The sequence below is a fragment of the Pleurodeles waltl genome, chromosome 9, assembly GCF_031143425.1.
Source record: "Pleurodeles waltl isolate 20211129_DDA chromosome 9, aPleWal1.hap1.20221129, whole genome shotgun sequence".
Classification (NCBI taxonomy): Eukaryota; Metazoa; Chordata; class Amphibia; order Caudata; family Salamandridae; genus Pleurodeles; species Pleurodeles waltl.
The window spans coordinates 237,822,645-237,836,324 of NC_090448.1; the positions used below are offsets into that span (position 1 = coordinate 237,822,645).

General features: G+C 44.2%; 1 protein-coding gene across 11 annotated transcripts in view; it reads left to right on the top strand.

Moving 5' to 3' along the window:
• IQSEC1 (IQ motif and Sec7 domain ArfGEF 1) overlaps window positions 1-13,680 on the top strand; it is a 695,018-nt gene that overhangs the window by 608,181 nt on the left and 73,157 nt on the right. For all 11 annotated transcript variants that reach the window (XM_069206623.1, XM_069206626.1, XM_069206624.1 and 8 more), the window contains one exon: window positions 2,577-2,743. In XM_069206623.1, coding sequence (XP_069062724.1) covers window positions 2,577-2,743 — 167 coding nt within the window. The remainder of the gene's footprint in view (window positions 1-2,576; window positions 2,744-13,680) is intronic.

A 13,680-nucleotide genomic window follows, 5' to 3' on the forward strand; every position in this document is an offset into this window, starting at 1 on the left:
GCTGCAGATAAGCCAAATGGAAGACACAAAAACTGATACAGTATCCCTTTCCATCTGAATCTCTGGAATCTTTGACTCTCCTCCCCTGTGGGAATCCTGACGTATGCATCTTTAAGATCCATTTTCACCAACCAACCCCGTTCCTGAAGATCATCTCGCAATAAATGTATGGCCTCCATTTTGAAATGTCTGTAAACGTTTCAAAATTGGTTTAGTTCTCGCAAATCTATTACCGGTCTCCCTTCTTTTTACTTCTTTTCGACCAGGAAAAGAGTACTTCTAAATCATTTTTCTTCTGTAACTGCCCATATTCGTATTGCACCCTTCTCTAACATTTGTTCTATCCCCTCGATGACCGTGAACTCCAGTTCTGTGTCGGACACCAATTGCTTTGGTTTCTTTTCTTGATGAGGTATGTTTATAAACTCTGTTTGATAACCTCGAACTGCCTCTAAAATCCATGCATCCCTTGTGATTTCCTTCTAACAATTTTAAAATAACCTTAAACGTTCTCCCACGTTTTTGGGGAATAAAACCAGAAATGATCCTCATACTCATCTTGTAAAACATTGGCAGATTGTTCACGTCCTTTGTTGGACAAATATCTCCCTGATCTTCCCCTTTGGGGATAAAACCCTCCTTGACTTCCTCTGCTACTCCCTTGGTATGCAATGGAATTATTTCTGTAGTATTATAGTAGTAGTAGTATTGTAGTATTATAGTTTGCCCTGGCGGAAATTTACCCTCTCCTTCCAGCCCGTCTGGATTTTTTTTTAATTATACTTGTGGAAAACTCTACCCATATTGAATTTGGCCTTATCTAGGCTTGTGAAGATCTGGACATATATACCTAACGATTTCACCATGCCCTCTCCAAACAAAATACCTTTTGGCTATTTTTTTGCTAGATCACTCATCTTAAGGGTTAATACGCATCAAGAATGATTTCCTCCTCTCAGTCAATAATCCTACATTGGCATTCCCTAAAAAACAAATTGTGCATTGGCACCAACCTCTAAGCAAATTAATATTAACAACGATACTTCTTCACGCTTTTCTCCACAAGCGCGACCCCGGCCTGCCAACACCAGCGGCAGTAAACTACCATTGATCCAGGCACCGGGGTGTTCAACTAAATGGGTGAGGCGCCAAACGAAGGCCAAAGAAAAACAGGTCTTCGAATGTGACCCTGTCCCCAAAGAGGGTAAACATGCGAGTCACGCCATAACTCCAAGGCCATAAAATGAATAAACGTGACTTGAGACGCGATTACGCAGCGGTTGAATTAAAGTAGGAAAGGTGGAAATATTAAATGAGAAAACGTTACAGTATGTTATTTGCACATCTAAAATGCCGGTATTAAACTTTTTATTTCTTCTAAAAAATAAATACAAAAAAAATACATTGGGTTTATACACAACTACATCTAACTAAGAAATAAGAAACCTAGATCTAACCAGACACTATGGGGGTTATTCTAACTTTGGAGGAGTGTTAATCCGTCCCAAAAGTGACGGTAAAGTGACGGATATACCACCAGCCGTATTACGAGTTCCATAGGATATAATGGACTCGTAATACGGCTGGTGGTAAATCCGTCACTTTTCCGTCACTTTTGGGACGGATTAACACCTCCTCCAAAGTTAGAATAACCCCCTATATCACAACCATGCAAATACACCTATCTTCTCAGAAGCAGCAAACAAGAGGAAGAAAATGGTGGATGAGCTGCTTTGAACATTCTAAGTTATTGTGGTGTTTTAATGTTCTATTCTGGAAGCTTTTAATGTGTGCTCAGAAGGAGTGAATAAAAGATTTATGCATAATGTTAGCCTCCTGTCTTGACATAAAATTCTGAGAGAACCACTTGACCTGCTTTCTGATTCTGCTACCCTTCCTTCATGTCTTCTACCTGCTTGAACATCCATTTCTCTGATTTAGGAACAACTGAGCTGAACGTAGGAGTAAGATAAAAATACTTTTAGTGTTACTTTGATGCAGCTTGATAATACGGGTGTCTGGAATATTTTGTTTTATTATGTATTTTAGTGTGGGGCTTGTACTGCTGAATATACAAAAATTACCTGGCTTGAAAGGCAGTGTCCCAGAGTGCCCTACAGAAAATAAACAGTGCTCTTTAGAAGATTGTGTACTTTCTTTCTTTTGCCGTCTTCGAGGCCATGTATCACAAGGGCAGTGCCAATTGTTGCAACGCTGGAGGCAGTCATGGATAACAACTGCTACCTCTGACCCCTACATGATGTCCATGTTGGCTAAATATTTGTTAAGAATTTTGAGAAAAGATCTGTAGCAAGAAGATAATTGAGCCCATAGTGGAAGGAATATGTCCATAAGAATCTTGAATTGTAAATTGCTTTGCATCTTTAAAAACTGCCTGATATTCTTACAGAAAAGATTTAGTCCAGAATAAGTTGAACCAGTAGGCGGGGAGAACCATTATGCCCATTACAAAGCATTATTACTGTTCTGCAATAGAACTTTCTAAAAGTAAATCTTTAGTATAATTGGCAGTGTTCCTGTTGTTTTTCATCTGGTTTCCTTTTTATATTTTCTAGCCAGCGGTACTGCATCTGTAATCCTGGTGTTGTGAGACAGTTCAGAAATCCAGATACCATCTTCATCCTTGCTTTTGCGATAATCCTCCTGAACACAGACATGTACAGTCCAAATGTGAAACCTGAGCGCAAGATGAAGCTGGAGGACTTTGTGAAGAACTTAAGAGGTATTGTAAATAATTGTTTGTAGTTGCTTTTAATGGTCTTTATCATTTTACTAATTTGAATGAGGCAGCCATCACACTCATTGAAGTAAAAAAGCAGTTACATCTAAGGGATCGTATGTGAATGCAGAAATCCTTGTTGTGTGCCTTTTTAACAAATCCATGTTAATTTTTTAATTTCCTATTTCAAAGCTTTTTACTTTAACTGAGTTTGCTCTTGAGATCCTGCTCCGGCCAAAATTAGAGTGAATACTTGTATTGTACAAGTACAAGATAGTGTTTGCTAGTACTTAAATTGAAGAAGAGCGTGCACTAAAGTAACCGCGCATAAAATTGCCCCACAGGGGTTGGATCTTTTTCAGGTTTTCAGGATAATCATAATGATTCCAATTTAGATTCTGTGTAAATAAATGCATCTCATGTATGTATTCTAAAAGCTGTTACCCATCTGGTCACGGTTGCCCAATGTTGGACCTGCCGATATATTTGTGATTTGTGCTACATTTTCTTTCCATAGTCCACAAAAGGTGTAGGGGGGATTGGCAAGGATCTTTGCTATTTACAGAAAGAAATTCATGTGAAAAGACTTTCAGTCCTGAACATGTCACACACACCTATCAGGGTAAACATGTGTTCAGCTTTATCCACCTGTTCTTTCGAAGCATTCCACATGAAGAGCACAAGCTGGAGTGGAACCATCAAGGACGAGGCTTTTTGTACATTGTTTCATTTCAGCGTTTTCCATTGATTAGACGCCATCATAAGAGCAGGCCCGCGCAATCACACATGCACTGTTGTCAAAATCTTAGAAATCCTAATCCTCCTCCTCTTGCTCTTCTCCTCCTTTCCCTCTCTTCTCCTCCTCTCCCTCTCTTCTCCTCCTCCTTCCCCTATCCTCACCTCCTGTTCCTCATCCTTCCCGCTCTTCTCATCCTCCTCCTTTCCCTCTTCTGCTCCTCCTCCTCCTCTTCCTTCCCCTCTCTTCTCCTCCTTCCCCTCTCTTCTCCTCCTTCCCTCCTCTTCTTTTCCTCCTTCGCCCTCTGCTCCTCTCTTCTCCTCTTCCTTCTCTTTTATCCTCCTCCTCCTCCTTACCCTCTCTTCTCCTCCTCCGCTCCTTTTCTCCTACTTCCCTTCCCTTCTCTTCTCCTCCTCCTTACCCCTCTCTTCTCCTCCTTCCCTTCTCTCCTCCTCCTCCTCCCCCCATCTTCTCCTCCTCCCCTCCCCTCTCTTCTCCTCCTTACCCTCTTTCCCTCTCCTTCAGCTCTTTCCCTCCTCCTCTTTCTTCCCCTCTCTTTCCTCCCCCTTCCCTCTCTTTCCCACGCTCTTTCTCCCTGCGCTCTTTCCCCCACTTTCCCTCTATCTTTCTTTCCCGTGCTATTTTCCTCTCATTCTTTTCCTCTTGTTCCTTCTTTCTTTTTTCCCTTTTTTCCCTCGCTTTTTCTTTCCCCCTCTCGTTCATGCCCTCTTTTTCTTTCCTTCTGTCTCCTTTCTTTCTCTCTTTCTTCCCGTCTCTTTCCTTCCCTTCCTCCCTCCCTCTTTCCTTCCCTTCCTCCCTCCCTCTTTCCTTTCCTCTCCTCTCTTTCCCTGCCTCCTCGTGGTCTGGTATTAATTATGACCAATTTATTTTACTGTAATTATATGTAGAATATACTCGCTTATAAGGGCTATCAGCCAGCCCTCTTCATCCATTTGTTTGTTGTCATTCATATTTTTCTTCATCCCAGTACAGCATAAGGAAGCAGGACAGGCAACTAGGCATTCTGTCTTTTCACAAGGAGCACAAGGATGCCCCACTTGATGATGATCTTGAAGTGAAGCCGTACAAACAGAACACTAACTGTCAACTTTGGCTTTTGTGTAAATAAAGCCCCCTAATTGCTTTTTGACGCAAATTATGGCTGTTTTAACCAAATGATTTACATATTTGAGCAAGTTAGAGATTCAGTGCTTTTAGATTACAAAGCGTGGTTAGTCAGCAAAGCAAGGTCAACTTCGCCAACCATCTTGATATTTTCTTGAAGTAGTCTTCAGATGTCCATCAAACTTATAGGGAGACCGTGTTTTGTCTCTTCTGTGATTTTAAAGCTATCAGCAAAGCTAATCAAGCCATAAGGCATTCCATACCTAAATATGTCTGATAAATGGAAAGTGCACTATACTTACTGTGGTGCCCCAGTTGGTGCGAAATATGTACATTACATCCCCTTCAATAGAAAAACGTTTGTGCTGCAAGACCCACTTGCCAACCTCCTGGCATCAAGGCAGTGATTAGTTGCATTAATACCTCAGAACAACTGACGCATGGCATGCTCATAGAGATTAAGACAGTCTCAAGACATTTCTATTTCTCTAGTTGAACTTGAATTGGCTTTTGCATGTGGTTGGCAACGGAGGTTTCAATAAAGGGTTCCTGGTTTGCAGTAGGAAGGCACTGCCTGGGCTGTTGTGTAATGTGTGGCTCAACCATTGTACATCTCCTTTTCTCCAGTCCAACAGAATGATCATGCAATTGTGTCTACTACACAGCATACTATAGGTATGATGTCTGCCTTAGCAAATACCAATCTATCCAGACAAAAGTATTGCACCAGTGACGACAAAGTGTATTAAGTGTATTACCCATACAAAGAAATGTTGTGTTTTATGTTAGATTCTGTTCCTGAACTGATTGCCTTTTGTCGGACAGTCAGTCAGTTCATTAAAAGCATTGTGCTGCATTAGTTGTATGCCTTCACTGGCTCACTAATGGCAACAGCGGATAGTTTTTCAGTGGGATGCTAGTTTGCTTCTCCAGTTTCAATCCTAGATTGTACCTTGGTAAAGATTTGGGAAACTTTCCCCATAATGGTTCAGAAGTCGAATTAAATACTCCTACACTAAAATATAGAAACACTGAGCTATTTGGGAGGTGATAAGCTACTTATAACAAGCACATCAAAGCTCACTTTTCTTCCCCACCTGCTTTAAAAGAAAGCTTTTGGTGTTTTTCTTTTTATTTACCATTCCAACTTGGATCGATAAATAAAAAGAAAAAAAGCCTGCGTAATTTTTTAAGTGCATGCATGTGTTTTGTACGCACAAAGTGGCTCGTGTGGTCACGTCATAGGTTTTTTAAATATTCTTCTTTAGCTGTGGTGCACAGCATCAGGGATGCTTTACACCTTCACAAAAAAAACATTGGCTAAGCCTATAGGTACCAAACACAAGACCAATTGTCTTTGTCAATTCTTGTTTCCGTAATCTTATCACTATCCTTTTATATATCACATTTATATTTCAAACTATATACTGAAATAATTATTAACCTATCTCACGCTGAGAATCCATTGAACCTTCCTTTTTTATTTATGAAAATGTTCTTTTTTAAATTAAATGAATTTACCATGTTTATTGTTATACATTTAGATTTGTTTAAATGTTAAACTTTTTAGTATATTTACGAATTTTTAATGATTAAATTATAATTTATTTGAATTTTTTTTTTTTTTAATACTATCTACATCCTAATTTTACCAAAGAAATAGCTTGCTTTCCTTCACAGTGGAGGACACTGTAATATTACCCTCATTAGCCCATCTTCCCTATCTTTGCTAGTTGAGGTGTGCTGAATGTGGTATGTTTTGTAGCTCCCTTGGAAACAAATCGAGGCATGTGTGCATTGTACATCAATATTCATACTAGTACGTTACCTGGGAGGCTTCTGCCCTTGAGGAGATGAGCAAGGTTGTAACCTTGATATCTATTGAATGTACTAAACTCCATGGATGACAGCACAACTTTGAATCTATGTTCACCAGCCCCCTTTGCAGAATAGAATTGTTACTTATCTGTAAGGTAAGGTCTCCTAAAATTCGATCAACTAAAATAATAATCAATAGCAAATAGTCCCTTCTTCAATATGAGCTTGAAGTGGGGGGGCATGGCACCCACCCTGTATATGTAATGCAGCTGCGTGCTCTTTGTATTGGTCTTTTAGCTCATAGCCTGCGAATGGATGAGTTGAATCACTCCATTTTAACATCCTCCATTAGAATATGATGACTAACTTTGCTGATGACATTGTGATTTCTGATGTTATGACAGTTTTGAGCAGTAGCAAATATGACTATCTCAGATTATCGTTTAGAATCAGAATTGCCTACATTATAATATTGGAACTAAACAAAATGAAACAATTCTATTCATGTGATTCTCTCTATTATATGTAGAATAAGCTTGATAAGATGTGTCTCTGAAATATTAGAGCTCACCTGGCATGGTAGCTGCTTCTTTTTTACCCTCTCTCTTTATTCATCAAATACAGATGTGTAATGGTTAGCCTCCTTTGAGAAAGTTTATTCCAATTCCAGGCTTCACCCTTTCAAATACAAAATATTTTTAAAGAAACTACTCAGTCTGTTCTTAAAAAAAAAAAAAAAATCTTATTGGACCACAAGTCCAGTAATTTCATAAAGAAACACACAACCTTTTTGTTCATCATAATGTGCATTTTCTCCTGAAACAGTCAGTCTCATGCCTCACATACTGCTGACTCCCCACTATACCCACCTTTCGAAAAAGGGACTGATATGTGACTGTCCGTGACTCAGCCCAGCCTTCTGTTAAGCTTGACATGCCATGAATCTGCCCAGCTCTCCTAGCCTTGCACGTAATGTTTCCCCCCCCCACCAAACCACCCATACTATATATAAGACAAATCATTTTATGACTTGACAAGTTAGATGAATGTGGTCCTCAAGGAACCAGGACAAGAATTGTAAATGCAGACATATTGAACTTGACATTTCTGGGCTGACTAACATGGTTGAATTTATGCAACACCTTTGATGGAGATCCACATCATTAATTTTACATGGGGTGCTTGTGAAAAATTGAGCATTGCAGAAACTGAAATGGAGTTATTTCTGTTTCTAGATTTACAACTGAATACGTTAAGTAATCCGTTCTGTTATTTATAAATATATATGTTAATATATGGCAACACCTGTTCTTCTGTTATAAGTGTGTGTGTTTATATGTACAAGTCTTTACTACATTGTAGAAAATGGTATTTTGAACAAAGATGAGTTACTACTTATGCATTTGTGTGTGTAAATGGAATTCATATCAGTGAACCTGTGTATCCCATTGTAGTTTAACAATATTTCCTTAATCTGTATTGCAATCACAGATTAGCCAGAAATGATTGTAGAACTCTCTTCTACTATACTTAGTACCTAGCATAAAACCCAGTTTTCAAACTATTGTCAGCAACATTAGCACCTTCTTTGCCTAGTAAGTAATCTTAACCCACAGTTAGAGTTCTAACAGAAAAATCAAGAGTTGTGCCCACCTGTATTATTCCTGAAAGAACTACCTCCATCTCTTCATCCTTTGTAAAGGTTGATCTACAGACCTTTTTGAAAATGGTCTTCCCTACTAACCCCTCTTCATAAGCCAAGTTCTCTGCTTCTGCTGAAAAAAACACAAACGATTTTGCTCCTGTTCTCCCCAAAATTGTTAACCCACCTGTTAAAAAAAGGCATCTTCCGTTCATCTTTGAAGATTAATTATCATCCCGGTCCTGAAGAAAGCAAGCCTGGATCCAAACAACCACCAGAACTTCAGACCGGTCTCTTAACTTCTGTTTCTGGGCTAATCATCGATAAAAGTAGTTGCCTTACAACTCCTAGTGCACATATTCAACAACAACCTACTAAACACGTTGAAATCTTTTAACTGGTCGAAGTTCTGAAACCACCACAATACACAAATTTGCATGCTAGATGATGCCCCAATCCATCCTTAATGAAGGAGACACCTACCTATTGCTACTTCTAGAACTTCCATCAGCACTCTAGCCCGCCATTCACTCATTCATACTCTACAACCAAGAACACAAATTAGAGGGTAGTGTCTTAAATGTATTACTTATATCTGTAAGATTGGAATTCATAAATTGAAACTTCTTTGAACAAGTTCACTCCCACTGAAATGCAGTGTTCCATAAGGCTACATTCTTTCACCTTATTTACTCCATATATGGCCCCCACCCATAATACTTCAAGGCAAATCAATCTGCATACATCAATATGTTGGGATCTTCAAGTCTCATACACCACCAGCTCTAAAATCTAAAAAACTATATTGGAAAAGGTTTACAAACTTGAAAACGCTTTATTAGTGTGAAAAGTGTTGACTTCTGGATGAGAAAATTATCTGGATTAAATTTTTAATTATATGACACTGCACTTAACACATTATAGTGTGATTTACTTGAAGACATGGACACAGAAATTGAATAACGCACGTTTTTGGCAGTAGCAGCAGTGATGGGAGCCAACCAGGAGGAGGGGCAGCCTCAGGAGGCCCTTGAAATTTAGACAATCGCGCTCCTGCTTGTGGGACGCGCGTTTTTGGCAGTAGCAGCGGTGATTGGAGCCAACCAGGAGGAGGGGCTGCCTCAGGAGGCCATTTAAATTTAAACACTCGTGCCCCCACTCGCGGGACGCGCCGCGTGGGCGGCGCCCGGGCCCGTCCTGTGACCGGCCGGGCCGCCCTCCCCTCCCCTCCCCCTCTGAGATTTGCAGTTCAGGAGGTCCTGAGCAACCGGTATTCAAGTAAGTTGTTAACTGAGCAGCTTTACTTATTTATATATTCTATATCGCCATAGTTTGTTTGTGCCTTAATTCTATTTGATTGGGCTAAATTTTGGCGTTTTGCCCCATTATCTGAAAGACGATGGGTAAAAAGGAGAACATCACACTTGGGGCTGAAGGAGTACATGCTGTGCCTGTTCAATCATCAATAACTAGTTATCTATCTGCAGTTATTGGGGCCATTGAAACTGAAATTGTCCAAGTAGAAGAAAGGATTGGGGTGGCTAATAGTTCGACTCAAAGAACCTCTTTAGAACCTATGATCCATATACAGTCTGTAGATTCATTAATCGTCCCCCATAACTCTGACTCGCCTCAATCTAAAGACAATTTTAATGTTCTGCACTCCTAACAGCCCTCTAACGTAGCTAACACTGAACATTTCGTTACCATTCCTCCTCCTCTCAAAAAAAGGAAAGCTGGAGGACATCTTAAGTGTACCAAGCTGCTAAAACAAGCGCCGAAGGCTAAGGAATTAATTTCTCCACCATTGGACGCCCCGGCAGATCCTTTTTCGAAGGCAAGTCTACCGTCTAGTGAATTAGGCTCAGACTGTAGGAATCTAAGTGACAATCTTCTGTCTAATTTGGACTCAATCCTCAAACCCCTTTTTGTGGCTTTAGAGGAGAAACTAACATTATTAGTTAACTCTTAATTTAAACAGCTACAAGAAACTGTTTCTAAATTTTTGTCTCAGCAGTCTATTACAAAAACTGGTACAAATTCCACTTCTTTTGTTCAGGAATTGGCGTCTGATCCCAAAGTCTCACAGCAAGCTAATTGCTTAACGGATCACAATCAATTTTTGGCCCACTGTATATCTACTCGTGGCTTTTATGATGATTCATCGACAGATTCTTTGCCTACTCTGACTGGTGGTATGACTGCCTTGCTGAAACCTGATGCAGCTTCCAAACCTAGACCTTTCATCACTCCAAAGGAGGTTCTACAGCTTCCGCCGGATAGTATGCCATATGTTTTAGTCTTAGCTAACGTGCCCCCTCTTGATGGTACCCAGAAGGAAGATACTCCGGCTCTAATAAGGAAATGTGCACATTGGATGAAGTGAAAACCTAGATATCAAGATGATTTAAATAATAGAATAATTATGGCAAGAAGGGTGAAGTGGGTAGGTCTGTCCAAAAAAGTACATGAAGGTGATTGTATAGTGATTAATTTTCAAAATTCTCATTTTGTTAACTATTTGTTGGCGACTCTGCCATTGTCAGCGAAAGGGGATGGTTGGATTAAAATTCACTTGTAAAGTTTTTTCTATGAACCGACTACTTTACCAATTCCTTTTATGAAGGCTTCCCATGGACTAAATGTAGCTCTGCTAAAGGCACCTTTACGGAACCCCATCCTTGACCTCGAGCGCAACCAAAATCTGTCCCCCCTTGATGCAATTGATTGACAAGTGGAGGGGATGGGGTTTTCAAATGAAACTACACAGGAAATTGAGTTGGTGGGAGGGCATATATTTTTGGAATCATCTATAGGGTCTGATGAGCCAGTTAGCTTATCACAGAATACAATAGATACTGCCATAATTAAGGAGCCAGGGATAACGTCCCAGGAAAGTACTGAATCTTTATCCTTAATTAGTTGGAATATCGCTGGGCTTCGATCCAAAGCTGGAAATTCAGAATGGTTGGAGTTTGTATCCACTTTTGATATCATTTGTCTCCAAGAAACTTGGCTTACGGCACCCTTTTGTTTAGATGGTTATTATTCCGTGTCCCAGGGGCGTGGCCACGGAGCTGAGCATGGCGCACGCTTAACCGCTCGGCTCCGGAGGGGCCGACTTCAAACGTATGCCTAGACGCGCTGGGGCGGGCAGTGTCGCGCTCAAAGTGGAGCGGAACGACTGCTGAAGACGTGGGGAGACGGTGGCGGCGCGGCTTGGCCCCCGGGGTGAGCGCCTGGGTTCCCGGGGCTGATCGGGGCTGCGGAGTGGCTGCGGCCTAGCTGACGGGCGGGGCCGCCCCGCGCTGAATTGAGGTGCCGCTGGCTCGGAGCGAAGGAGGAGGTGAGCGGCGATTGCGGGTGGGGCCACTGGCGAGGGGCCGTTGCCCCGGGGGTGGCCCCCTGCGGATTCGTGTGGCCCGGCGGGGATCGTGCCCGGGGGCCTGCTGGCGGGCTGCGGCCGCGGTCCTGGGACGTGCGGCGTGCCGCGCCGGGCGCGGAGGCTGTGCGCGGGCCCGCCCCGAGGTGTGAGGGGCAGATCGGAGTGCCGAGTGGGGGCGCCGGACGGAGTGAAATTGGCCTCCCACCCAGGAGACGTGGCCTGGTGCTTCCCGGCTGCGGGGGCACGGACGGTGAGGAGACAAGGGGACAAGAGGCGCCCCGAGGAGGACTGATAGGGAGCCCGCTTCTCCTGTGCCCCCTGGGGGCCGTGCGACTGCCGTTGCCCGGGTGGCCCCTGTATAGTGGCGGGGGGGCCCCCTGTGCCTAGGACGGTTCAAGTTGGACGCTGATCGCCCGTCGCGGGGTGTGGCGGCGAGGGTCCGCCCCGTGCTGATTGCTGTTATCATCCGAAATTTTAGACTGCGCACCATTGTTGGGGTCCCTCCTGGCTACTGGAGACGGCGCGGCCTTGGGGGCCTGCCGCGGCTGCCCCTCCCGCGCAGGGCGGCGCGGTCTTGGGGGAGGCGCCGCCCCTGACCCGATCCAAACCACCTTGTTACCGACTACGCCGCTGGTGGGGACGCTCGGCGGAGGCGAGCTACACGGCGACATCGAGGATCCTGGGCGCACCTGCTTACTGTGGCCCAACGAGCTGGAGATGACTGGCTTGGTGGCTGAGACTCCTCCTAGAGCGACCAGAACCTGAGATCTTGACGGCAACAGATTGGGTGAACGAGCAGGCCAACAGCAGGCAGCATAATTACCTGTGCAGCTCGCCGGCCTCGCTGAGACGCCCTCCTCTGCATATCCAATGCCCTCCAAGGGCAGACACAAGAACAAAGCCATGGAACCCATGACACTGATACCAATGGCGGACAACGAGCTGACCACACAGAGCCAGTCACAAACCAAGGTTCAGGACACCCTGGACAAGATACTGGGTGCCATTGAGGACACCAAATCCACTCTACAGCGTGACATTAATCAGGTGGCGATAGAGGTTGGGCTATTGAGAGCCGACCACCACAAATTGGCCGACAGAGTAAAGGAGGCAGAAGCAACACTAGAGGAAGTTGTTCCAAAACAAGCAGAAGTATCAGCGGAGGTGACCTCTCTGGCAGACAGAGTGGCGAAGCTCGAACGGCGAGCTGAGGACGCAGAGGGCAGAAACAGGAGAAACAATATTCGCGTGGTGGGTCTCCCTGAGGGGGTCGAGGGGACTAACATGGTGGAGTTTCTGGAGAAATGGCTAAGTACGGTTGTGGCACCAGGATGCCTGACCCCCTTTTATTCATTGGAACGTGCACACCGGGTGCCGGCTAGACCGCTTGCCCCTGGCAGACCGCCCCGGGCTGTAATTGCTAAACTCCTGCACTATAGTGACAGAGACATCCTCCTGCAGAAAGCCAGGGAATTGGGTCCGTTTAAAGTGGCCAATGGCGAAGCAACACTGTTCCCTGACTTCACCTTGGAGGTCCAAAACAAGCGTGCCTCCTTCCTGGCCGTTAAAAGAACTTTACGAGAAGAAGGGATACAGTACTCATTGCTCTATCCAGCAAGACTACGAGTGATTGTGGAGGGGAAAACCACTTTCCTCCAGACTCCGGAGGAGGCATGGGAGTGGCTTGAGAGCTCGGGGTCGGGCCCGGCGCGGCCTGCGCCGGGGGGCCGCGGTGGGGGGGGGTCCCGGCGGGCCCTGAGAGGGAGAAGGCCAGGGGGCGGCCGACGGCTAGCACCCACGCAGGCACAAAGGGAGACTGGAAAGAGAGAAGCCCTAAAAGCGGCAGCCAAGATGGGAGTGGAATCGTCTCCGCCGGCGGTCTCTGAAGAGGAATCAGAAGACATAGTGGTGTCCTCGCCCGAGGGCTCTGGGGGATCGACTAGTGCGCCGGAGGTAACCCCACAAACGGCTGATGAACTGATCTAAACAGAACCTGCACCGGCGCTGAAAGGCGAGTCAAGATAAGAAGTACGGTGGCCCCTCCGGACCTGGCCGCCCCCCCGGACCTGTTTCTCGCCTGTCAACCCGGACCGGCGAGTATTGACTTGATGTGTTTGTGTGATCTGCAGTGTTGTAGGACTTACTGGGCAGCCTACAGTTTTGGAGGCGCCCTGGGGAAGGGGAGTTGGGTTTTTTTGTTATTAGTTATACCGGCTATATGTGCGATGTGGGCT